The sequence below is a fragment of the Panthera leo genome, chromosome A1 (assembly GCF_018350215.1).
Source record: "Panthera leo isolate Ple1 chromosome A1, P.leo_Ple1_pat1.1, whole genome shotgun sequence".
NCBI lineage: Eukaryota > Metazoa > Chordata > Mammalia > Carnivora > Felidae > Panthera > Panthera leo.
In genome coordinates this window covers 13,908,249-13,935,223 of record NC_056679.1, presented here as the reverse complement: position 1 = coordinate 13,935,223, position 26,975 = coordinate 13,908,249, and the positions used below count along the sequence as shown (strand labels likewise).

The following is a 26,975-nucleotide window of genomic DNA, read 5'->3' as shown; positions in this document are numbered from 1 at the left end:
TTATGTACCACAGAACATCAGAAAAGTAATGTGTAGGTAATTATTTAACACGCACCGTTATTCTTAACAGACTTACCTAGCCTTAGGCACTGTCTCATTAAGCCTCCAGAAGACATGTTTTTTTCCGCTTCAATCTCACTAAAATTTAGAGAGCTGGCAAATACAAGTACGTCAACCATAGCCATCAATCGGCTGAGGAAAGTTACTGCTGTCTCAGCTGACATGCCTTGTGTCACTTCAATATTTTCCAATTCCGTCTTTAAAAAAGTAGAAGATTTAAGTCTTGTTTAAAATTTGGAAATACAATACATATTCACACATAGTATATATAAGCAGTTCAGCACATTTAGTACATTTTGTAAACAAAATAAATTATAAATTATAAACTAATTCTATATATCAGAAGAGCTGGTTATCAAATTTAATTAGTTTGCCTGTGAATTATCCTTAAATAAAGGAAAAGTTCATTTTTTAAATCAAGGTTAAACTTAAATGTCATTACTTGAGAAAACTATATTCCAAACTTAAGATCATTCCATAAAGATACTTAAAAATGATTACACGTCTATATTTCTACTACTTTTGTCTTATTTTATTAACAAAGATATAAAATTGATACTTTCCTAAAATCTTCACTCCTGTTTATAAAAAGATATGCTTTAATTTCTTTTTGCTATAAATGTAAGATAAGTAATAGGAAAGATGTATGGCAGCTCCAGTGGGCCTCAAAATGAGACAAGTGTCAGATGAGAACATATGACAATTTCCTACCCATTTCAGAATAAACTAAGCCACTGGGTATCTCATACATACAATGAAATTCTAGGGTAAAAATAATCAATAAAGTTATTAATTCCTCTACAGATATTAATTTGTAGCCCATAAGACATTAACAACGAGAAGAATCAGTAGAATCCTAGTTAGGTACAACTATACTTTCACTAACATACTATGATAAAATATAATTTCCTGCTTTCAAAGGGAATGTTACGAAGTACTACTTCGAGATGTGTTAACTGTGTATTTTGTAAGCAACAGCAACATACTGTATTTTACGTTTCATTCTGTATTATATAACATTTTGATTATTAAGGTTCATTATAACTAGGCCTCATTTTCTCAGTGCCACAAGGGGACAGAGAAAAGAAGGGCTTTACAAGTAAAAAATACTACTGCTTAATTTTTCTGAAAATGGGCACACTAACCACATTGATTAACCTTATTTCTTCACCAGATGATAAATTCAACTACAAGGTAAGCATATATTATAGGTATCTACTCCTATTTAATGTTCCATTTGGACATTGTTTATGCCCATCATTCTACCTAAACATATTCCTGCTCACATTAAAATGGAAATGTCAGCAGGAAACACTGATTGGAAAAAAAAAAACACAAAACCTCTTAAAACACTTCTTGTGCACAAGATGGGTAATAAAAATGATAGGTGACTACTGCAAGCACTACATAACTGAAGTTGATTCTAAATGGAATATAAAATGTAACAACCTTTCTTCCTTCCATTTAACAGCAAAATAGTTCTAAAACCATTCTCTCTAAAATGAGCTAGAAAATAGACAAAAATTTGTTTTCAACTTGATTTACATTGTGCCAACTCAGTATCCACGGTGTAAAGAAATAATTGATTACTTGGATTTCCTAAATACAGATCCCATATTTCCTAGCACTTCATTGATATACAGTATTATTTCACAGCAGGAATTAAAAATCTGAGATCACAATATAATAGTTTATAATAAAAGCAAAACAAAAAAAAGTAATAATTTCACATAAGACCCATTTTAAATCTCAGTTAATGTGTTTCATTATGGAATGGAAGATCTGGCCATTGCTCAGGTCTATCAAATATTCTAAATAAATTTTCAAAAATATTAGGATTCTAGGACATCTATAGATGGATTCTCAAAGAAATTCATCATTTTGAATTACTGAAATTATAATAAATCTAACTCATTATTATTAGTTAATGGTCTCATTTTCATGCTTTCCTGGTCTACTAAGCCTAGCTTTCAAAACATGCTTTCATTTTTAAGACTGAATTACATACAGAAATTATAAACAAAATTTTATCATCCATGTAATTTGCAAAATTATATTTTTGACCTAACCAAGTAAAATCTTAAAATAAAAAGCATTCTTAACACAAATAACCAGAAAGGGAGTTCTTATTAAATCTATATAATTAGTGACTTTGATGAAATGTTATAAAAACATTATAACATATATTTAATAATAAAGATCACTCACATGATTATTATTGAATCTTAAAATAACATATATTCCATCTAATCTCCTTTCAATGGAACCAATTAGCATCTGATTGTACATATGACTGAAATTTGTTTTCATTATAATAGTTTAGTCTAAAGGTTATTGTGGGTCATAAGATAGTAGTTAATCAATGCATAGAAAAAAATCCTTTTAATGAATCTTTTAAATATACCAAAGATATGTCTAATATTAAAGATGGTATGGAAACTCAAAATACAACCAAGTCAAAAATTTCATAAATAAGCAAAAATAAAACTTAAAACTGAAAACCTGAAAATTACTGAAGTAATACTAACCTTAGAACCCTGGACATGCATTAGACAAAACAGACAACAGATCAAAAAAGTACAAGAAAAGGAAATTATTAAAATTAAATGAAAATACAATGTAAAATTGAAACACAAAATAATATATTTAAAAATTATATTTGATTATTTTATTAAAAGCAAAGTTCTCAGAAGAGATATTTCTTTTATAAATTACATATGATTAAGATTAAATATCAAATATTTAGACTAATATTTATTTTTTTCATTAGAGTAACTCTGCCCAAGTAATATATATATATATATTCATATATATGAGTATATATGAATATATATATGTACAGTTCATATACTAGAAATTATGCATACTCTATTTTATAAAATAAATATATTTTCCCAGGTGATGCCTAAGAAGGTATTTTAATAAATAAACTAATATGGTATTTCTGTAAAAGCCCTAACCTCAGTACTGGTTTAGGCAGCAATGATTTAAGTAAATAAACTATTTATAACAACTTTCCAGAATTTTCATTAAGGAATCATGTTATAATTTGTTTTTTTTTTTAAATATTTGGAGTTTTTCCTATAGATCTAAATCTCCAGGAGTTAAAGAATAAAACACTGTAGTGATTATAACTTAAAAACCACTTTCCCTTGCTAGAAAAGAACTGATAGATACACTAATGAGGCCTGCATGTGAACTAAGCTAATTACATAGTACACTAAGTTTCAGAATATTAACTAAGAATTATATTCAATATATTCAAAAGTTTGGCTAGAATTAAGTTTCAGAATAAAAGTCATCAACCGTTCCTATTCTCTGATTTTTGACAGCAAATATATGTGAGCATAAATTTCAAATACACAATTTTCATGTTACACTGTATAGGAAAATGCATATAAGCCTTCTGAAAATACTAACGTATGAGATTAACAAAAGAAAAATTACTAATTTTTCCACACATTTTCATAATGGTAATTAAATATAAACTAAATTCAAGACCTTATCATTTTTTGACAGAAAATACTCTTCTTTTTTCATGATTATGAAACTGGAAAGCCAGAAATATCAGTCTCTGTTATTTTCCTTAACAGAGAAAATGAAACCATACAAGCCACTGAATTAAATTCTAAACATTCAGTGTTCTGGAGGGCTGACCAAAACAATCAACTGAAAATCACGAAGTGATTATGCAATTTGTAATTGATCCATGTTCTTTGCTTCTCTTTTTTCTACAACTCCTTTTTTTCATTCGTGACCAACTTGAACAATGTATAGAGAATGAAAGAGAAGATTCAATTGACTAGTCATAGAAACATTAACTCTAAAAAATCAACAACAACAAAAATAATGCCCTTTTCCAAAACCAAAGATTGATCAAACTACATACTAAAAGAGGTTTACATTTTTACTGTGACTATTGAAGTTAAAACCACTGATCTAATTTAGAGATTTGAAACTATTTTCGTGATTTATTTTTATGCCACATAGTTAACCTAGGCAAAACTGAAATTCCAAAAGTCCTGCTTCTTCAATGAATATTAAGCTCAAGGTGTTCACTGTAATATAAATATGATTTAAGTATACTTTTTCCTTAAAGTTTCTACTAAAATATTTGCTTACAAGTAAGATTTATCTAAACAGCTCAACTTTTCTTACGTGATGATACTGCAACAGCAATACACAACTGTTATCCTAAGTGTGAAATAGTATATTCCTATAAGATCGCAGGGCAGAAAACAGACCACCACTATGCTAATCCTAGTGGGATAGCAGACAAAAAGACTATATCATGTTAATCTTTGGCCATCAAAATAAATCGCACATCATGAATAAATTTGTCTCAAATATCCTATTTTAGGATTCTGAATATGACAGGATTATTTTATAAATGAGAAAATTATTCTATCATGATACAATTCTGAATAGTTCCAAAAACAACTAAATGAAGGAAACATTAGGAGCATTCCCCAACTATTGAGCTTTACACATATTACTTACCCTAATTTCCACAAACCCCCTGTTAGATAAGTATAATTAACACATTTTCATAAATAAGAGATTGAGAATGTGTTCCTATCTAGGAAGTGGTAGAACCCAGGTTAAAATACAGATTTATTTTATGCCAAAATCCATATATCTTATATCAAATCTTAATTTCAGATTGTGTCTGAATCTCACTAATGGTGGGAAACAAGTCTGTTCGATGAAAATAAGAAGTTTCCATTGTTATCCTGACACCCATCTTTATGTGAGAAATGGGAAACACATATTCCTGAGTTGAACTTTGTACCATGATTTATTTCAATGGAGAATGACAAAGAAAACTTAGCATTAACCTGTTTTTGAAAAAGCTATCCTTCCTTGACTGAGGAAAAAAAATTGTGCATGTTGGATGTTTCTCTCTGTGTTTTTGTTCTGTTCCACTGAACTATGTCTAAGATACTACACAGTCTTGGCTACTGTATTTAATATATAATGAGTCTTTCAAAATTGTTTTAACTATTCCATGTGAATTTTTTTAAAAAACAGTATTTGTAAAAAAATAAATAAGTAAAAAATAGTCTTTGTATCTACAAAAAAATTGGTGGGATCTTGATAGTAACTGCGATACGTCTAAATACCAATTTGGGGACAAGTGTTACCCCTGTTACGCTGAGTCTCCAACCCATAAACATGGTATAGTCTCCATTTATTTAGACCATCTTTGATTGCTTTTACCAGTCTTTTATAGTTTTTAACGTAAAGGTAACATATATTTATTGTTATATCTCATATTTGAGAGTACCTCATATTTGTGTATTTAAGTATCTCATATTTGTATATTTAATTTCTGTGTCCACATGTTCATTGTTAGTAGAAATAATTACAACTAGTGTTACTGTTGACCTTGGTAAAATAAAAAAAGAAGAATACTTAGCATTCTACTTACCCTCTCAAAATTAAATACAATTTCAACATTAGATACGTCAAATGCTAGAAAAAGTTAGTATGGCTGAGTGTGAAAATTATATATCTTCTAATAGAACATAAGGACCACAACATACAGTGAAACTGTTCTAAAAATTAAACTTTAAAAAATATTGAGTAAGTCAGATTTAAGTTCTTATTTAATAGAAAAGGGTGAGTTTATCTTAAGCTCTAATTACTGAATTTTCAATGGTCAGTAATAAAGTTTTCATACAGAAACATTATACTGTGTTAAACTTATGAATTTTATGTAAGGATTATGCTCTAAGTCAGCAGTCAGTAAACTATGACACACAAGTAAATCTGTCCCACTGCCTTTTTTTATAAATAAATTTTTCTTGAGACAAACCCGTACCTATTCCTTTATATAACTTTATATAACTGTCTTTTGCACAACACTAGCAGAGTTGAGAAGTTGAGACAGATACCATATAGCTCACAAAACTGAAAATATTTATCATCTGACCCATAGAGAAAAAGTTTGCTAGCCACAGCCATCCACCATTACTCATATTTATTCATTCATTTATGCATATATGCATTTTAAAATCACACCAACCTAAACAAAATCATGAGATCACTTAAACACCAGTTTCAAACGTTTCTCTCTTTATATATCTAGGATTGAAATTAATTATAATTATAATGGCATCTACATAACAATGTCTCCCTTTGCTAATCTGTATACTGCCAATGTTTCTTCTTTCACTTATTCTTTCCAAAATTCTCTTTTGGAGTTTTACATTTAAATCTAAGCCAAAAACCTCCCTATCCAGTTCTAATTTTATTCTTCATTCAATCTCTTCTTTCCAAACTCTCCCCCTCTACTACATTACAATTTTTACCAGGAATATTACACAATCAAGTAAGAGAAAACAATACCCAGCAGTCAGCACCAGAGTCCTACTAGCATCAAGTGAGAGAAAAGGTTCTGGATGGATCTTTTAAGGAAGCAATTTATTTAAAGAACATAAAATCAGCTATGGTGTATAACCAGGCATAGGTACAATCAGTTAATGGACCAAACTGACGGAAAGATAGAGAAATAGACAATGAAGAAAAATTTCTACAATTGAATGACTTCCTAAATCTGTTATGAACAGTCTAAGCAATAAGTAGTTTCAAAGTGCAAAATATAGTGATCCAAACTACAAAGGTAATAATTTTGAAATTATTAATTTGAATTAATTTGAAATTATCAAAATGTCAATATCTTTATTATATATTCATTATAAAATAAAAACAGGCAAACTTCAAACCTATACAAATTTTAATACCTACTATTAATTTTATATAGAGATCATTTCCAGTTCTGCACAAAATTTTAAAATATTATAAAATGAATTTCAATACAACCTTTTAAAATTTCTTGACAAAAAATGACTGCTTAGAAAACATTAAAGCATTTTATATGATTAAAAAAATGCCAGGAGAAAATACTGATATATTCAGCTTTGAATGTGTAGAAGGGGGAAAAAAAAACTCTTCCTGCCTCAATATTAGAATACATTTAGAAAATCATATATGACTCCCAATTTACCAGAATTTTGTATAAATCACCAGAGGAAATCAGAGATTAAAGAGAAGAGATGGTACATTAATCTCACAGGATATCCACATCCCTCACATGCCATCAATTATGTTTCTTCCTGGCTCCATTTCCTTGCTTACTTGCTAATTCAATTAAGGCTCTAATAATGATGAACTGTTCTGCACTCCCTCTTGAACTAGCGTGTTTGCCTTTGTAGACTTCTTGAATAAATTCATGAATGAAATCAAAGTGTATGTGCCGGTGAGGGGGGAGAGATGTTGAGGATACAAGCTTTTGCTGCCAATATTTAACTTTCAATGTTCCTTTGGGGGGGGGGGGGGAGGTGATGCTATTGACAAAACTACAGAGAGAAAAGGAATCATGTAGGAAAAGCTGGTTAATGATGAAATAAAGCCAGAGATTAATTTGGAAACACTGCCGCACCAAGTAAAAGACATCTTAACAACAACAAAAAACACGTTTCTCTGTGGAAAGAGCATACTTTTCCAGCTATGGATTAGTTTCCAATATGGTGGCAGGAACACAGGCAATATGAGAGGCAGAGTTCTACATTCTTTCCTATGTGAGCAAGTAGCTATGGAATGTGGTTTTTTAATAGAAATTAGAGATTTTTAACATTACAATTAAAATATGAAGTTAACATTGACGTATATTTTAAATATATATAATTAAATGCCTTTCAAACTTATTAATACATTTCAATGTTTTATATGTTTCATATATATATATATGTGTTTCATATATATATATATATGAAAAACAGCTATATATATTTTTAAATAAAATGCTGAACTAGTAGATAAAGTGAGATGCAAATGCTATTAGAGTCCATATGTCTATAAAATTTTTTTTGAGGTTTTTAAGGGTTATGAAATTGTTCAGATAGCTTAAAAATGGTATGTTATTTATATTTTTTCTATCTGAGGTACCTGAGTTTTAAATAAGAATTCATTAATTTGGTTCCCTTTTGAAAGCAAATTTCTGGCTTCAAGATTACATCTCAGAGAACAGGAATATAAAACTCCCGTATACAGTTTAAAATAATATTGTTTATAAATAATATTCCAAGTAATTCACGTAAGATTCTGCATTACTAATAATGTTTTTTTCTAAATTTAGATTTATGACTCTACTTACTTACACAATAACCATGTATTTGTATTTAGAACTTCAAGAGTTACAGAATAAAAATTTTAAGTTTACTATATATTTGAAAAGATAGGCAGTATATAGAAAATAACGTTAAGTCACTTATAGTTATGGCTCTTCTTCAAATTACTCATCAAAATTGCCAGATTAGTATTTTCATAAACACACATAACTGAAACACAACACTGATGAAACAGAAAGAAAAGGGAAAAAGTTTCCTTAGGTGAACATGTCTTGTTAAAATCCTTATGTTTAGAGCAGAGAATACTGTGGACATGCTCTTGTCAGGTAATTATAAAATACACCACTAGATGGAAGCAAAGTACTTACAGTTGGTGATGTAGCAGCAGAGAGCAAAGGTAAAATTCCTCCACAAGCAATGATGATGTTGTCTACCATTTGGGAAATGAGGTGAATTGTGTTATGTACAAAAATAATATTTTCATTGCTATTGACAAAATCCATTACAGACTTTGTGGAATGGCTAAAATAGCACAAAAACAAAACACAAGTGAACATTTTCTTAGCTTAATGCTACTTGTAACATTTATAAAGTAAAAATTATTGAAGAGCTAGGCAAATTTAAAATGGAATTATTAGAAAAGAAAACAATTTATAATTGAGATACCATATTACAAAAACAACATTCATCTCGGCAGGGTTTCTTTGTATCCTAGTGTATTAATTGGTTACTGGGTTTCTGCTTTAAAAATACAGTACATTAGCTAGATTCAAGACAAATTATATTAGGTCAATGAATTTAGCCTAAAAAGTATTTTCACAAAAGCTTGTTATTTTGTGTTGTAATAAGTTTTCCTTATTTACTATCCTTAGGTAATTTAGAACAATTGGATAGTTAACTCCAAGTTTACCTTTCAGGTAATTTCTGTTTGTTTTATCACCAGACTGGAGCCCCACCTGTGACCAGCCATACTGAAAATGTGTACTGCTAGTCACAGAAGTGACATGATGGGGAAATATAAATAATAAGTAAAAATTCAAGGACTTACTGAATTAAAAAAGGTAAAAGACCTTAAAGGTCATCAGTGCAGTTTCCCATACAAAACATGCAATGTAGATACCCAAAAACATACACTGCTTTAGTTTGATGTCTGTCAGGAATATGAACTGTTTTCTAATGGGAAAAAAGAGGTTATTCCATAATCGATTTTAAGTCAATGATTCTCACTCATCAGAATTGTAAACTATCATCTACCATCTTTTAGATGTCAAGCTGTATGACCTGATCCTAAAAATAAGTGCTTTTAAAAAATTAAGTAAAATTCTGTTTGGGGAATTTTACGAGAGCGCATGAAAACAGAGACATGTGGTATCTGTGTGGATGTTATGTAACCATCTTATGTTAAAGGAAGGGAAGTTGAGTACCACTCATTTGAGGACTACTAATATTATAATTAGGAAGTTACGCTATATATCTCCGTTGATGTCATGCTAACAGTAATGTGTTTCACTGTGTTCCAGTTTCCTTATTTATCACACCCAGGTAATTTAGCATAGAACAACACTAACAATGGAAAGACCATTGTTTCTATCACATGAGTAGACTAAGGACAAACTGGTCAAATAAAATTAGAAGTAAAAGCTTTCTATAGCAGACATCGACTGTTCTCCATAATAGTTATTCCTTCTTCCCTGCTAACACAATCTAGATTTTGTTCTATTGCTGAGCTAGATCAAGTACAGGAAAGGTTGGCTTTACCTCAGCTATGAGGTTATTAACCAGTATTGCTCTATATAGGCCAGTCATTACAATCCCATTCCCTTTTGCTGGTGATTGCCTTCTGGCATGTGAGAGGCGAGAGGAAGATTTCCTGAGGGCTTCTTTTAGAAAAGAAGAAAGGAGGGTAAGGAGCGTGACAGGGAAAAAGTAGCAGAGGAGGAGGAGGGGAGGAGGGGGAGGAGGAGGAGGAGGAGGAGAAAGAGGAAGCGATAGAGAAGGAGAAGAAAACGGGGAAAAGAAAAAAGAGGAAAAGGAAGAGGGGAAAAGGGGAGAGGAGGAACAAGGGGATGAAGGACGAAGAAGAAGAGACCCTGCCTTCCAGTCTGGGCAAGTTTCCAATGTTTTAGTGGTGCTAGGAGCTGAATCAGCCACCTTGAATCTTAGAAGGAAAAATAGGAGAAGCAGAGAAGTCTCCTGGAGTCCAGAGAACATCACGCCATTGATTGTTTAAGTCAATGACAGTAGGGTACGCTGTTCCAGCCACCAACTTCCTAAATTATGCGCACGCACTCTTGTAACTGCTTAATTTGTCAAATATTTGCTATTAGAAAATCAACTGAAAGTGAAGCAGGGTGATGATTTAATTTATGCAGACTGTTTTCTTTAGGTGATTATATATGAACTGATACTAACGACTTCAAGGGCAAAGGCTCTAAAAACAGATGTCATAGGTGATTTTAAATTTTAACACTATGTTATAATTTTATTACCCAGAATAAAGTTAGTATATGGTATTAATTTTAACAGAAAAAGAACAAAAAATGTGGAAGCAGCTTTGAACCAAAATTTAACCTTTTTGTTGTTGTTAAATCCCTTCTATACATAGACTAGGCAATGCCAGGTTTCAAAATTTTACTTTTTAATTGTCCTAAGTTCTTGGATACCTGTTGATTTGAGCCCTAGGCTTTATAACCTTACCTTTATGAAAATACTCATGTTTCCATACAAAGTTTTAGTGTTAGATTATTTTTTAAGTTTATTAATTTTGAGCGAGAAAGCGAGCACAAGCGGGGAAGGGGCAAAGAGAGGGAGAGAGACAGACAGAGAGAGAATCCCAAGCAGGCCCTACGTTGTCAGCAAGGAGCCTGATGTCGTGGGGCTGAATCCTACCGGGAGATCATGACCTGAGCTGACATCAAGAGTTGGACACTTAGCCAACTGAGCCACCCCCAGGTGCCCCATGTTGGATTATTTTTAATAAGTTCAATTTGTGAGATTTTCAATGATATAATTCACTATGGATCAGTAATTTAAAATAGTCATTTTCTTAAGTGAAAGTTGTCTTAAGAAAAGAAATATTTCTACCTCCTCCAAACATGTACATCTGTTTCTAATGCAAACAGTAAATCGGTGAGAAGTCGCTGGTGCATTGGAGACCATTTAAACTCAGGAATACGAAACATTGTGGTGCGTGGACCTGGGCTGAACTGGCGCCTCTGTTCCTCAGTCATCGGCATGCCTCGAAATCCTAGGTCAACTCGGAGGTCTCTGTCTTGTTGTGTAATAGACCGACCCTGAACAGCCTAGAGAAAGAAAAGGTGAACTTCTGTAGACTGCCAAAGAAATGCATGATTTCAAAAAGATAACAGTAAGTATAGTCAAGTGAGTGAGGAGAGCTCCTGCATGTAACTTTGATAGGTTAATCTATTTTACACATATTATTCATCTGGTGATTCCATAGACAGAAACCTTTTTGAGCTAAAGAGGCTACTATTATTACTTTTATTTTTCTGTTTCAAAAACCAGGCAAGGACATCAAATACCTCAAGTCTAACACCAGGGTTCACATTGAAAACCAAGTCCTCTTTACCCTTGTTTATGGAGTCTTCATACAGACACATGTGTCCCTTACAAAAGTGAGCATATAATTAAAATTGAAGTATACGGGATATATGTCATCAACTAACTATACTTAGAAACACAAGATTAAAAAATATTACTTGAACAGATTGAAATTAACTCAAAAGTCTATTTTACTCACAATACTTCAATTGCGAAAAATAGTACATTCATTTGACAAGTTAGAAAACCAGAAAAATACCTACAACCTCTGAAAACCAGGCAAGCCTAGCGATTATTATGCTCAATAAACAACGCACTATGCTTTCCTTTCATTTAAATCTTCACCTAATTCAATATCCCCACTCCCTTCCAATTACCATGGTAGTACAACCGCCACAAAAATAGAAACTGGCAGTTAACAGAGAAAAAATAAAAATAGCTTTCCCACACACAGAATACATGTTTTGTTTGTTTGTTGTGGTTTCTTCCCCACACGGAATATGTAAGGATTGTTATTAGAGTACAAAGACACCAGAAACGTATGGTTTACTCTTTATAATACAATTCTAATGGAAACACGTTAACCTTATCTTTGATGATATGAAACAGTGAGTGGAAAACCCAGAGAACAACCAAAAACCCAAATCACTAATGGTAAAAGTATTCTTCAATTCTTAATCATAAGGTAATTTAGCCTGGAAAATAAGGAAGTGGTCTTAAAACTCAAAGCTCCACAATTAAAATTCCTATCAGAAAACATCATCTATTTTTAGCTTTAGTCTGGTGAGGCCAGAAATGCAGCACTAACATTTCCTCACCACTAGGCCTAAGAATCTTTAATTTTCTCATAACCACGACTCCTAGCCACATCGTTGTAAAGAAAATTTTCACTGCTAATAAGTCCAAATTTTCTCAGCCATACTACCTACCTCACAGGGTGGTTGTGAGGATTAAATCTGAAAACATATAGCACAGTGCCTGGAACATAGTAGGCACTTGATAAATAACAGTTCCCTTTTCCCTTCCCTTTCATTTCATTTATCAGTTCAATCTGGGCTCCAAGTCCTCTTTGCTATAATCCACAGAACGGGGTTGGGCCTGAAGCTTAAAAGGTTAAAATTAATCGAGTATTCAGAATGAAGATCTTGAGTACAAAATGTGTAAATTTAGTCACAGAGTCACAAAATACTGGAACGGGTAGAGCCCTTCCAGGTCATATTTTAATCTGGTACAAACACTTGTACTGTATAAGGAAATTCAGGCCCAGAGAGGCCCAACAAAGGTACACAGACACAGTGTGGTGGAGTTGGAAATATAATTCAGATATTTTAAATTTCTTTTGTATATATACTACCATAACACATGATTCCCGAAGTTACTATAATGCCATAATTAAGTATAAACATGATGTAACTGTTCGGAAATTACTCTGCCGTAGCGCTAACAACTCAGGATCTGTCCAATGCATTTTTAGAACTCACGTAGGATAACTCACTTGCGTTGTAGCAGTGGTCTGGATTTTTCGAATTTCCTTTCCTGATTCTTTGCCATCGTCAGATCTCTCAGTATCTGAAATTATACTTCCTGCATCAATATTTGGTACAATTTTGCTACCAGATGACTCGGTTTCCAGAGTGGTAGCAGTCATTTCAGCATACTCTAACCCTTTAGAGGATGACGCTAAGTCTCTTTCAGAAATACTGCTCATTCCATCGGATGTTGTATGGATTTTGAACTCTTTTTCTTCTATGATACTTGATGTACAGCTTAAGTCTACACTACCAGTCATATGAGCAAGCAGTCCAAGGTCATCACTAACACCAAGATGTACTTGTGTGTCCTGAATATTTGGAATAATGTGATTGCTAGAAAGTTCAGGAAGAAGTTTCTCCTCCTGTTTAGGTATTTTATCGAAGAGAAATGACGTACTACTGTTCGGAAGTTCATCCTTCTCATCTGCTAGTGTTATCAATGGACCATTATCCTTTTCTTCATTTTTTTTAATGATACCAACACTTCCATGTACATTGTTCTGGAGTTTCTCAACAGCAGCACTATATACATTATCCAATAAAGATTCAACCTCCACAAGGGCACCATTCTCTCCACCTACTAACGTCTCCGGTGATAAATCCATATCATCAAGCTTTACTTCGGTGGCTTCCACTTTCTCTGCTTTTATATCAACCAAAAGATCATGCACTTCCACATGTACACCACCTCCCGGTCTATCTGAATTTCCAAGAATACCATCTGACACTTTTGTCGACATGAGCAAGTCTCTAGTGTCTGTGCTGACAGGGTAATCTGTCTCACTTTCCGGGCTCTGGCTTTGTGAGAGATCTTCCATCTCTCGGATTTCCATTCCACCTTTCGCTCCTGTTGCCTGTGACGAAAGACCAGAGATGGTGCTCACATTCCCCTTTTTTCCCTTTTTAATGTTTTCCTCCTCTTGTCTCTGATATTCTTCATACATTTTGGCTAGGTATTCTTTATGTGCTTCGTAAGTGACCTTAGGAATAAGCAAAGAAAACATTAAGGCATTTCATATACATACCAAAGAGAAAAAAAATACAAGTAAAGTTATGTTAATAGTGAAAATGGTATCAAAATTAAGATTTCAAATGCAGCACATATTAATCTTAAGATAAGTTTCATTAAGTAATTGGAAGTAATCATCAAAAATAGTTACATATGACTTATTTTATATACATGTGTGTGTATGTGTGTGTGTTATATATATACAATGTCCAAAAACAGTTAAGTAAACTAGCAACATTCAAGTTTTAAGTGAAGTAATCTTTTCTTTTAGGTTGAGTATTTCAATGTTACTCTAACCTAATATGCCAGTTGAATTCCTACATATTTGAGCTCAGCTAACACAGAACATTGGTTAATAATATATATAATATCCAAAGTATTACCATATCAGTTTTCACCATCTATTATTCATGTGTGCCTACTTCCAATTGAGATTTTTAAAAATCACACATATCTATAAATATGTACATTTTTAAACTGTTAAAACATCACAAATTTATCTTTATATAGACTAATCGGTTACTTTGCATGGCTTGTTTAAGAATAATTATGAAATATATTTTTTCATAAAACATGAAATGTTTTTCTTATCAAGTAGTATTTTAAAATTTGTTAATGATAAAAGGTGCCAATACATTATAAAATGTAAGTTTTAACAGAAGTAAAAGCTCTTCTAAAATTGAAAATAATAAAGTTCAAAATCTTTCCTCATAGGCACATATGATATTGACCTAAATGACAACAGGATTTTAGGTTGAGAGGGATCTTCCTTTGGAGATTATGTTGATACAAAAATTCCTTTATTTTACAGAAGAGGAAATCAAGTCCTAAAAGTGGAAGCTGGCAAAGTATAGCCCATGAATCAAATGTGCTTATCACCTGTTTTAGTAAGTAAAGTTTTACAAGAACACAGCCATGTTCATTTTTTACACGTTTCCTATGGCTATTTTCACACCACATGGCAGAGTTAAATAGCTGCTTCAGAGGCTGGCTGTACAGCCCCCAAGACCTAAAATATTTACTATCTGTACAGGTTAAAAAACATTAAAAAGAACATTTTTCTAACCCCTGCACAAAAGGACTATACAAATTTCCTGAAGTCACAAAACTGAATTGTGGCACAGACTGGATTAAAAGCCAAACTTCTGACACCCACGCTTTTTCTAGGACACCACATAATGAGAAATCTTGACTCTGATTTTTCCAGAATCTAATGTGTACATAAATGTGCACTTTAACTCACTACTTTCTCTCACCAAAGATCAGGTAACATTTAAAATACAGATATATAGATTCTTAGAATTAAAAAGGAAAGATAATGCAATTAAAAATGCCACTAAACTTAAACCCTTATTCATGATTCACTGGGAAATAAAGGCAATTTCTCATTACTTTTAAGAAAGTATTTTTCAGCATGTATTTCATGAAATATTCTTTTAAGAACCAGTAGACATGTTTAAGGTAAAAGAACTATTGGCTCAGACTCGAGCTATAAAACGTATGTGGGGTTACATCTGGGGTCTAAAATCCCTAGTTCATAAACATGGGGTTTCAATGAAATGATCTATAAAATATTTCAAGCTCTAACAGTGTTACAGAATAGAGAGAAAATAAAACCAAAAACAGTAAAGAAAGTGGAGATAAAGGAATCGGCCATAATGTAAAATGCCCACAAGATGGCACCAGATGCGTGTTTATAGCCATTGAATCCACAGCTGAAACCCTGATGATATAAAATGCTACATCTCCTTACCTTGGAATGAGCTATTGACAGTGTATCAACCCAGACTCTCCATCCTCCCCATTCATATTTTATTGCATGATACAACAGAATCCGGAAGATATTGTAGACCATCTCGGTAATCTTCTGTTCCTCAGAATTTTTAGGATTGATATAGCCAAGAGAAAACATCCAATCCTGCCACACTGAACACTGCAATAAGCATCTAGTGGGTTAAAAAAACAAAACAAAACAAAAACCCACCTCATTAAAAATACCTGAATTATATTAGAATTTACTATTTTTAAATTTAGATAAAGAGTGAAAATATGATCTGACCTAGGTAAAGCAAGATGCACAGTCATTCTGCACATTCTATATTCTATACCTGGAATGATTTTCTCCCATTTTTCTACCTGGAAAAATCCAAATTATCATTTCAAATTGGTTTCCTAACTCTCCCACTCAGATTTAGTTATCGTTTCTCTACTTCTTCATCACCTGTAGCACTCACAATGCACTTAATACATTACATATGAATCACTCTTTTCTTGTTATCTTCCCCATTAAATTGTGCCAAGACTGAACACTAAGACAATCTCTGTGCAGCACAGTGCTTGATACATACCAGACATTCAATACATATTTGTTAAAGACTCAGGAAGCACCCACAGCCTTAGACTGTACCCCATGTCTTAACTAACTTAAAAATGCATCACAATAATCAGTTATCGGACAGAAACTGAGAAAAGCAGAGATGAATATGAGCAACTCCAACACAATTACAACACACAGGTATCACCAGAAGGAATGGTGCATCTTAAATATGTGTACTCATATCCACAATTAAAATATAATACCCACATGATCAAATAAAATATAAAAGTAAGTATAATGAATGTACATTAGATCAAAGAAACATAAAATGCCTTTTCGGAGAATTACAAGTATTTAGCAATATGGGAAAGTTTTGAAAAACTTTTTGAAAAAGACTAAAAATAAAGGAGAGAAAATAATTATGGAATAAAGCTTTGTTATAGTGTTGAAATTGCTTACCTTCTATTTTCACGACTGTTACTGAAAAGTTTTATCATGTCAGATAAAAATAAACGACGAACTTCCATCAGTTCGGCACTTGGTGTAGAGTTTTTTAACAAAGTTGCCACCACCTTAAGAATCACTGTGAATACGCACACAAAAAAGTCAAGATTTACAACTGCATATCTTCCACTCAAAAACCTTTACTCATTTTCAGCTTAGCCCTATGGTAGGTGAGTTAGAAGTATTATGAACTATGGTAAACACCATAATGATTAGGTGGTTAGGAAAAGTTTCGATTTAGTTTCACATGTTATCATGTCATTACTGCATTAACATAAAGAACTGCCATTTGGATAGCTAAAGAAAATAAATAAAAAGAAGAAATAACAAGTGTTGGTGACGATGTGGAGAAAAGGGAACTCTCCTGCACTGTTGGTAAGAATGTAATTTGGTGCAGCCACTGTGAAAAACAGTATGAAGGGTCTTCAACAATTAAAAATAGAATTACCATTATGATTCAGTCATTCCACTACTGGGTATTGACCCAAAGCAAACAAAAAAACTAAATCTAAAAGATATATGCACCTCTATGTTCAGTGCAACATAATTTATAATAGCCAAGATATGGACACAACCTAAGTGTCCATCGGCAGGTAAACAGCTAAAGAAGATGTGGTATTTACACACACTAGGATATTAGTTGTAAAATGAGATCTTGCCTTTTGCAACAATATGCATGGACATAGAGAGTACTATGCTAAGAGAAATAAGTTAGAGGGAGAAAGTCAAATACCATATGATTTGACTTACATGTGGAATCTAAACAAACAAACAAACAAACAAACAAAAAAACCCCACAAATACACTCAGAACTAGAGAACTGCTGGTTGTCAAATGAGAGGGAGGTAGGGAGATGGGCAAACAAAATAGGTGAAAGGAATTAAGAATTACATACTTCCAGTTACACAGTAGATAAGTCACAGGGATATATATATATATATATATATATATATATATATATATATATATATATCCTATGTTGTAGGTATAGCATATATATATATATATATATATATATATATATATATATATATATAAAATATATATATATATTTTTTTAATTGCTATTTGCTCACTTGGATTCTGAATTTTCACTGTAGAATCTGGCTCTGGATGTGGTTTGTGTACAACTTGAGTACATACTTGCTCTGTCAAGATCTGAAAGATGAAGAATTTGAATTTCATTTAATAAATAATTTAAATCATAATTTAAAAATATAGATATACAAAGAATGCAAAAAATGTCAATTCTGTCAAAATCAAATGAAACTCTCTTCTAAGGGTCCTCTAGTCATTCTGAAACTTCTAAACTCTTTAATTCTTCAGTTTTCAAATTTTGTTTATTATGGATAAAGACAAAAACAAACCAGTATTGACAGAAGGAAAGATTAATTAGGAAATCCAAGAATTACTCTGTTTGAAATACCCTTACACTGTACATCCTTAGCAAACTTATGGTGTATAAACATTTGACTCTTATGTCATTAATTTTAAAAAACTTAGAAAGTAAGGCAATAAAAAAAATAATGTCTGAGCCTGGGTCTCAACTTCAAAATGAAGTGTGATAAAGGAAAAGTCTTCATTAGAAATGTGGCTCTTTGTCATTTACTAATGAATTTTTCTTTAAACTTATTTTTTCAAATAACAAAAAAAAATGACAAGAAATTAACCAAATAATGAAAAAAACAGAATTCTAAAACATTTTCTAATTTTTTCCACTAAAATTTAGCAGTCTCTATGAGTGTTGGATTCTTACACATCTTTTTCACTGTTATATTCCTAGCAATCAGCACAATGCCTGACACACTGCCAATATTCAAACATTTGTTAAATTTAAGAATGGATAACTGAATTATATATAAATAATGGACATATGGCTGTTCACTGTATTTTAGGCTTTAGCCTGTGTATACCTATTCTTGCATGAGTATAGTCCAATGAGACTATACTTAATAAGAATATAATTTTACATTACTGATTTAATTTCCTGTTTAAATTAATATGCTAAGTTCTGAATGAAACGTTCAGTTCAGCCTACAGTAAGGTACAATATCTATGGAGAAACCATAAAAGTTAGTTGAGAGCCTAGTTGTACTTAGCCATTATTATGAAAGTTGAGGATGGGGAAAGGGAATTAATTACGAGCCAGAGATGATCCCTTCTGATTAGAAAAAGACCATGATATCCAGTATAGGCACTTTTCTGACCTTCTGCTCAGAAATGAGAAAGAAGAAAAAGGAGATAAAGATAGAAAACTGACTTATGTATATTAGGAATGTTTATCAAAAAGGTATTGCCTTGAAATTAAAACTAACCTACCGTTACTAAAATGATAAATACAGGGTTTAAGAACCCCTCTCCTTCACGCCTATAATTGTGTTTAAACCAGACACTGTTGTTGAAACTGAACAGTGCCTCAGGATTTTCTGAACACTGCACTACAGACATGCACTACTAATCAGATGGAGCAGACACATGGGACAAAAATTTCTTTGCAAATCCTAGGAATTTGAAAATAACAAAGAACATTCAGTGGTTTTGTATGCATACAAGAAGTTTTCACACCAGTCTGCCCAAAAAAGCCCTGGTGTGGCCCTACAGCCCAGTGGACCACATCTCTAAAATTCTGGTTACAAACAGATTAAAAATAACTGTAGACAGGCTTGAGAAAGATCAGGCCACACTCTTCCATGATGAAGATTAGTTAAAACTGTCTCACCCCAAAAATAAGAAACCTCATTGCAAAGAAAATGATATTTATCCCCAAAAATCTACAATTTTATATTGTCCTTTTTAAGTCTGTATTTAATCTTCTAACGATGAGGATAATAATGGCCTTGCCTACCTAATAAACTTGCTAGGAAGATCAAAGAAGGCTCTATATGTGAAAGTGTTTTGAAAACTATAACATATTCAAGTATGAGTTTTTTAATTAAAAAAACATATTTAGAAACTCAACCCAGCGTGTACTTATTAAGAACCATTTATGTGCCCACACTCTGCTACATAGTTGGAATGAGAAACATAGATGCTAGGTGGAACTATTATTTCAAGAATCAATTGTCGAGACAGGCATAAATACATGTTCTTTTTTTTAATGTTTATTTATTTTTGATAGACAGAACACAAGGGGCAGGGGGTGGGGGAGAAGAGAGAGTGGGAAACACAAAAATCTGAAGCAGACTCCAGGCTCTGAGCTGTCAGCACAGAGCCCAACGCAGAGCTCGAACCCACGAACCATGCGATATGACCTGAGTTGAAGTCAGAAGCTTAACCAACTGAGCCACCCAGGCACCCCAAGAACCTATATGAGTTTTTAAAAGAGGGAGGGAAATAATGAGATATAAATAAGGAGAGATGAATATAAACATTGTAATGAAAGGACATGACTCAAGATGGGCCATGAAAGTTTGACTTGTATTGATTACAGATACGCATAAGAAGCTAACCCCAGCCCCTACAAAACCAAAATTGTAGGAAGGGTTCAGAGCCAGATACGGACACGAAATCCAATATGTATTAAGCCTTAGAGCACATCTCAATTCATAGCCACATTATAAGAATTCCATAGCCACCTGTGACTAGTGGCTAATCATTTTGGACAGGGCTGAGAAACAATAATGAATTATAAGCATGGAAGTAACTTGTTAAATATGTATTTAGATACAGAGATCTGAGCCTAGCATTATACATTTAAATTCCATTTTATAAATGGAATTATCTCACAACTCATGGGCCACAGAAAGAGTTTAGGTTTAAGCAGGAGCTGTTAAAGCTTCCTCTCTGACCTACTCACTCCCCAGCTTCATCATGTATAAATCATTTTAGATAGTAGGCTCAATTTCTAAGACAAAAATAGTTCTAGGCTATTTCTTAAAATGGCAAACTATTGACCCCACCGTTACACCCAATTGCCACTGTAAGTATCTGGGGTCAGAGAATCTTCGTATCTTTATAATTTGAACAAGCTGTATTACTTTTTTCACTTAGTTTCTTTATCTGTGAAAAGAATATTTGAACAAGATATTTAACATACTGTCCACCTATGAAAGTCTATAATTTTGAGAAAAGGGTTTCATTACTAGATATTTATAAGTTTTAAGCATGCTACCACCTTGTAAAAATTTTGTGTTCAGAAACTGTTATACCCTAACAGAAAAAAGATAAAGTAACCAAAATACATATATACACATTTTTATTTAAACAAAACAAAACAAAACAAAACTTGTGATGAGCACTGGGTGCATGAATCACTAAATTCTACTCTTGAAACTAGTATTACACTGTATGTTAACTAAATGGAATTTAAATAAAAACTTGAAACTAAAAACAAAAATCAGTTCATTATTTCTGTAAGACATTGAGCTCTTCAGATGAGAAGTTCCCACACTTGGCTGCCTCTGTCTACATTCATATTTAACTGAATTATAGGAACAATACTTAAAGAGAAATAGTAAACCCAAACCTATGAGGTAAAATTAATATCCCAATACTTAATACAATAAATAATCAGATAGTGTTATTAAGATCTATGTCAAACAGAACAATCTAGTTTTGTGCTTACAAGACATATTTTAAAATCTAACAAATTATATTTTAAGTATGTTTGAGAGTCCTAATAAGCATTAAGAAAATATAATTATCCATAATTTAGAGATGGAATAAAAAAGCAAAAATAAAGCAAATCAACTTAAGATACAAATTTTGCAAATAATGTAATTCTCAAAAAGTATTCATATAAAAATAATTTTGAGTTATTTCAAAGAGGAGTTCACTAAAGCCAACTTACTTCTTACCATAGGACCTATAAGAATAAATTCACCTCAGAAAACTAAGAGACAGGGATATTTCTTTAATAATTTTTAAAAATTTTCAGAATAACCGAGATAGATCTTTACATCTTTTATACAATGGTATCTGCTATATCCTGCAAAAGGTCTTAGTTACTTTGTCCTTTAAAATTTGTTATTTTGGGGCACCTGGGTGGCTCAGTCGGTTAAGCGTGCGACTTCAACTCAGGTCACTATCTCGCGGTCCGTGAGTTTGAGCCCCGCGTCCGGCTCTGGGCTGATGGCTCAGAGCCTGGAGCCTGCTTCCGATTCTGTGTCTCCCTCTCTCTCTGCCCCTCCCCCGTTCATGCTCTGTCTCTGTCTCAAAAATAAATAAACGTTAAAAAAAATTAAAAAATAAATAAATAAAATAAAATTTGTTATTTATTCTATTATAGGCATTACCAGACTTAGAATTTTTTTAAAAGAGAGATTTCTTTGTTTTTTTAAGTTTATTTATTTATTTTTTGAGAGAGAGAGAAAGTGAGCACAAGCAGGGGGGGAGCAGAGAGAGGGGGGGACAGAGGATTTGAAGTGGGCTCTGTGCTGACAGCAGAGAGCCCGATGTGAGTGAGGCTCGAACTCGTGAACTGTATCATGACCTGAGCCAAAGTCTGACAGTTAACCAACTGAGCCACCCAGGTGCCCCAGATTTAGAATTTTAAAGATGACACTGACATAGTCCTTATCTTAACTGGCCTTCCAAAAACTTTTAAAAAACCTCATATGCTAAAATATCATTACCAAGATCATAGGCTTCACATAGTTCTTGATTATTTCTGTGCGTCATTTTATACCTTCCTACAGTTGTAGTGATATTGATTTTGATACATTGTTTGGGGTTAAGTTAATTTCCCCAAACCAAAATGGAAATGAAGGTAAAAGAGCTTTCAAACTGAAGATTATCAACCAAATCATTCTTGCCAGGGATGTAGGCCCTGTTCGATGCTTACTCACAAGGATAATCAAACTCAAGCTGCAGGTTTTGAGGCTGAGTTTTCCGGTTACAGTTACATTTCACTTACTGTGTTAATGAGAATTAAGTTCAAAATGAGTTTTAATTTTCTGTGACCTGATGCTACCTTCCAAAATGGTGCAGTCTTTTAACTTTGGTAATCTAGAATTAGTCATCACCATCCTGCAGTCTAAAAACATAATATGGCTTGTTAGTGGTACTAAAGCTTATGCTAAGACCCCTTCTACTTTTTTATGGGATCAGCAGTGCAACCCAATCATATCATAACCATCTTTCTTTTTTGACTTTTTGTATACTTATGTTAAGTTTTCCTTTTTTAGAGTATAATTAACTTAGTCCATCTTTCCAATTAACCATGATTATTATTCTACTTTAAAAGCATATATTACAGCCAAATTGGTCAGAGACCTTGTAAGTTAGTTCCTTTATCTGCAACATCCAATATCCAATATCAGAAGATCTAAACTTATCCATACTTTCTCCACTTAAGACACGGAATCAGCAAAAACTTGGCTTTTTTAGTGCAGAATATCATTAGAGACTAAAATCTGGATACTAAGAGAGTGCATATGAGTATAGATGGTAGGCAAAAATACTGCTGCATTTGCTATTGAGCCACTTTTCAAGAAAACTAATAGAAATACATATGTTCTTACTTTAAGGTTAAGTACCTAATGATTTTTCAAATTCAACATATTATTATGCTACATTCTTATTTTAATATGAGGTTTCACTAACTACAAAGACATTCTACTCTTTTGACACTAATTGGTTAAAACAAGCAGAGGGTTAGAAATTCATGTAGGCAAAAAATGATTTAAAAAACATGTGTAGACATCATCAACCAGAGAAGGATTAGTCCAAAAAAACCAAGATAGAAACACAAATAGAAAGAGCTCGAATATGATATTGTAGCACAGTTTTGATTCAGAGGACTTTCATGTTGTCCACCAAAGGTAGATTCTGACATTTTTTACCTTACGCACATACATTATGGAATCTGCCTATCTTATGACCATTTATTATTAATGGTGAGACACAGGAAAAAAATTGTTTAACCTGTGATTCTGTTTGTTTAAAAAGGCAACAACAACAAAAAAATCTAGTTTCATAGGGTTGTTGTAAGACTCTGAGATAATGTACGAAAAGTACTTACACCAAAGTGACTGTCACAGGAAATACACCCTCCAAAACAGTTACTATTATTAGGGAAATATAATATCAGAATCAAGATGATTTGTATACGGTAGGCTTTTCTATTATTAATGCTTATTCAGTTTTGTAGGTCAAATATTGGAGCAATACTAAAAAAAAACACTACGGTAATACCCAGTGTTCTGGACGATAAGCATTTACAAATCATGTAATTAGATGAATGAATAACACAAAGTTGTAATATTAGGCTTAAAAATGAAAGAAACAGAGTAGTCAAAGGAGTTTTTTAATTTACTCTTAAATTTAATGATGATAAGATAAAACGGAAAAAAAAGATGAAATAAAACAGCTGAAAGTAATGTTACAGACCTGAGGCCAAAATACTATCCAGGATACCATCTGCTTTTGTAAACAGATATAAAATAAAACAGATACAATACAGTTTTATTGGCCAGCACACCCATTTGTCTCACAGTGTCTACAACTGCTTCTGAGCCACAACTGCAGAGCTGAGTAGTCCCACAGACACCATAAAGCCTGCTGCTAGAGACTGAATGTTTGTGACCCCACTAATTCTCATCTTGCAAACCAATCCCCGGTGTCATGGTATTAAGAGGTGTGGAGCCTTTTAGAAGGTGTTTAGGGCTTGGGAACCCTCATGAAGGTCACACTATGACCCTTTATAAAAGAAATCTAAGAACTCCCTTGACACTACTGCCATGGGAGGACACAGTGAAAAGATGGTTTATAAACCATGAAGTGAGTCCTCACCAAACACCAAATCCGCCAGTGCCTGGATATTGGGACTTGCCAGCCTCCCAAACCGTGAGATACAAATTTCCGTTGTTTATAAGCCACCTGGTCTGTGGTATTCTGTTACAGCAGTCTAGACAAACTAAGACTACCACAAAGCCTATAAATATCTATCATCTGGCCCTTTACCAGAAAACTTTGCCCTCCCAACTATGATGAACATTTTGTAATAAAAATATTTGCAGTATGGTGTTACGTGCAAAAAGGAGAACCCAAAGCTATGGGAAGGATGATATTTCATGAGTTTTTTGTATGTGTGTATGTGTATGTGAGCTGACAAAAAACTTTATATATAATTTAGTACTGATGGAGACACCAGAAGTAAATTTTTTTTGGTGTTTTCTGTATTTTCCAAAATTCTATAATGAATGCATATTAATTCTGATATCAGATTAAAATGTACTTTTTAATAAAAACGACAAAAGAGTGGAGAGATATTTCTCTGTTACAGCAGAGAGAGAATTTTATCTTTGTAGCAAAATTTTTACAGAAAGGTAGATAGAAAACTATTTTAGGATTTGTGGGTCATATGGTCTCTCACAACTCAACCTTGTCATTATGGTTTGAAATCACTCATAGACTAAGTGAATAAACGTGACTACCTTCCAATAAAACTTTATTTACAAATATGAAATTTGAATTTCATAAAATTATACATCACAAAATATTCTTTTATTCTGGTCATTTAAAAATGTAAAAACTATCCTCTACTTGTGGGCCACCCAAAACTAGAATTGAGATATACTGTGGCTTAGATGAAACAAATGTAGTTATTAGAGGAGTCTGAATTTGTTCCATATGAATTTAAAATTGTAGTACAATTCCATTAAGAATTTTAGCATTTGCCTTCAATGTCTCTCACTTCATTTTTTTACTCTTGTGGAGAAGTCTGCAATGATGGTATTTTTTTTATTTATTTATTTTTGGGACAGAGAGAGACAGAGCATGAACGGGGGAGGGTCAGAGAGAGAGGGAGACACAGAATCGGAAACAGGCTCCAGGCTCCGAGCCATCAGCCCAGAACCTGACGCGGGGCTCAAACTCACGGACCGCGAGATCGTGACCTGGCTGAAGTCGGACGCTTAACCGACTGCGCCACCCAGGCGCCCCTATGATGGTATTTTTTATTTTCTGCCTACTATTTTTCTGAGTGAAGGATGTTATTACAAGTGTTTAATCTATTAGCGTCAATGTATAATAGTGTCCTTGTGTAACAGATAAAATGCTTTGCCACCTAAATCTGTAACAAAATAATTCACACTCCACTGTATTTTAGACGTGTGAGACCTGAAGTCCACTTTTCTTATTCTGACATGACGGTTATGCACTGGTATTAAACAAAAAGCTAGACTTAAAATACCTGTGATACGTGAAACACTATCAAGTCACCACATGCCGCGATCTGCAGTGCAACAGAGCAGCATGCAAAGTGTGATGAGAACATGACAAACATTCTCTGTTGCACCTACTCAACTCTGCTGCTGTGACGCAAAAGCAACCACCAGTAGTATGTACAGAAATGAGCATAGGGGTTGTTCCAACAAAAGTATTTATGGACACTGACATTTAATTTCGTATCATTTTTATATGTCATATTTTATTTTTCTTTTGCTTACTTTCAACCATTTGAAGACAGAAAAACTAGCCTTGGCGCCTAGCCACACAGACAGGTGTTAGTAAGTTTGCTAATCCTTGTACTAGAGAAAAGAACTAGGGCCACCAAAGACCAGTTGTAGGAGAGGAGAATTAAGGTTTTAAGGTTAACACAGGGATTATTACTCATATTTTACTGGTCCTTAAAAATAAAAACAGCTGCTTTGGGAGGTAGTGTGTGCATTTCATAGAAAACACGGAGCTCAAGCTATATGGCTATATGGTAGAAATGATGAAAAAAGGATTTGTCAATTGAGATGAATAAATGTACTGCTCCTTCCAGATACTGCTTTCACAAATAATTTTTACCTATAATTTACCTCACTATCAACTCTAGGTTAATGTTGGTAGTTTCAAAGGAGACAGAGATAGAAAGAATTAGCAGAGGCGGAGGGAGGGAAAGACCTAATATATAATACATAATAGGTGTGGTT

The 26,975-nt window shown here is 33.0% G+C and overlaps 1 protein-coding gene across 8 annotated transcripts in view; it reads right to left on the bottom strand.

Annotated features, from left to right (window-relative positions):
• Positions 1–26,975, bottom strand: part of NBEA (neurobeachin) — a 683,574-nt gene that overhangs the window by 462,236 nt on the left and 194,363 nt on the right. For 5 of the 8 annotated variants that reach the window (XM_042952224.1, XM_042952367.1, XM_042952503.1 and 2 more), the window contains exons 19-26: positions 18,192–18,273; positions 17,071–17,194; positions 16,048–16,240; positions 13,249–14,265; positions 11,277–11,494; positions 8,561–8,714; positions 2,589–2,597; positions 77–257 (exon numbers count right to left, since the gene is read on the bottom strand). In XM_042952224.1, the coding sequence (XP_042808158.1) occupies positions 77–257; positions 2,589–2,597; positions 8,561–8,714; positions 11,277–11,494; positions 13,249–14,265; positions 16,048–16,240; positions 17,071–17,194; positions 18,192–18,273 (1,978 nt within the window). The remainder of the gene's footprint in view (positions 1–76; positions 258–2,588; positions 2,598–8,560; positions 8,715–11,276; positions 11,495–13,248; positions 14,266–16,047; positions 16,241–17,070; positions 17,195–18,191; positions 18,274–26,975) is intronic. The other 3 variants (XM_042952286.1, XM_042952694.1, XM_042952619.1) reach the window with 1 other exon arrangement.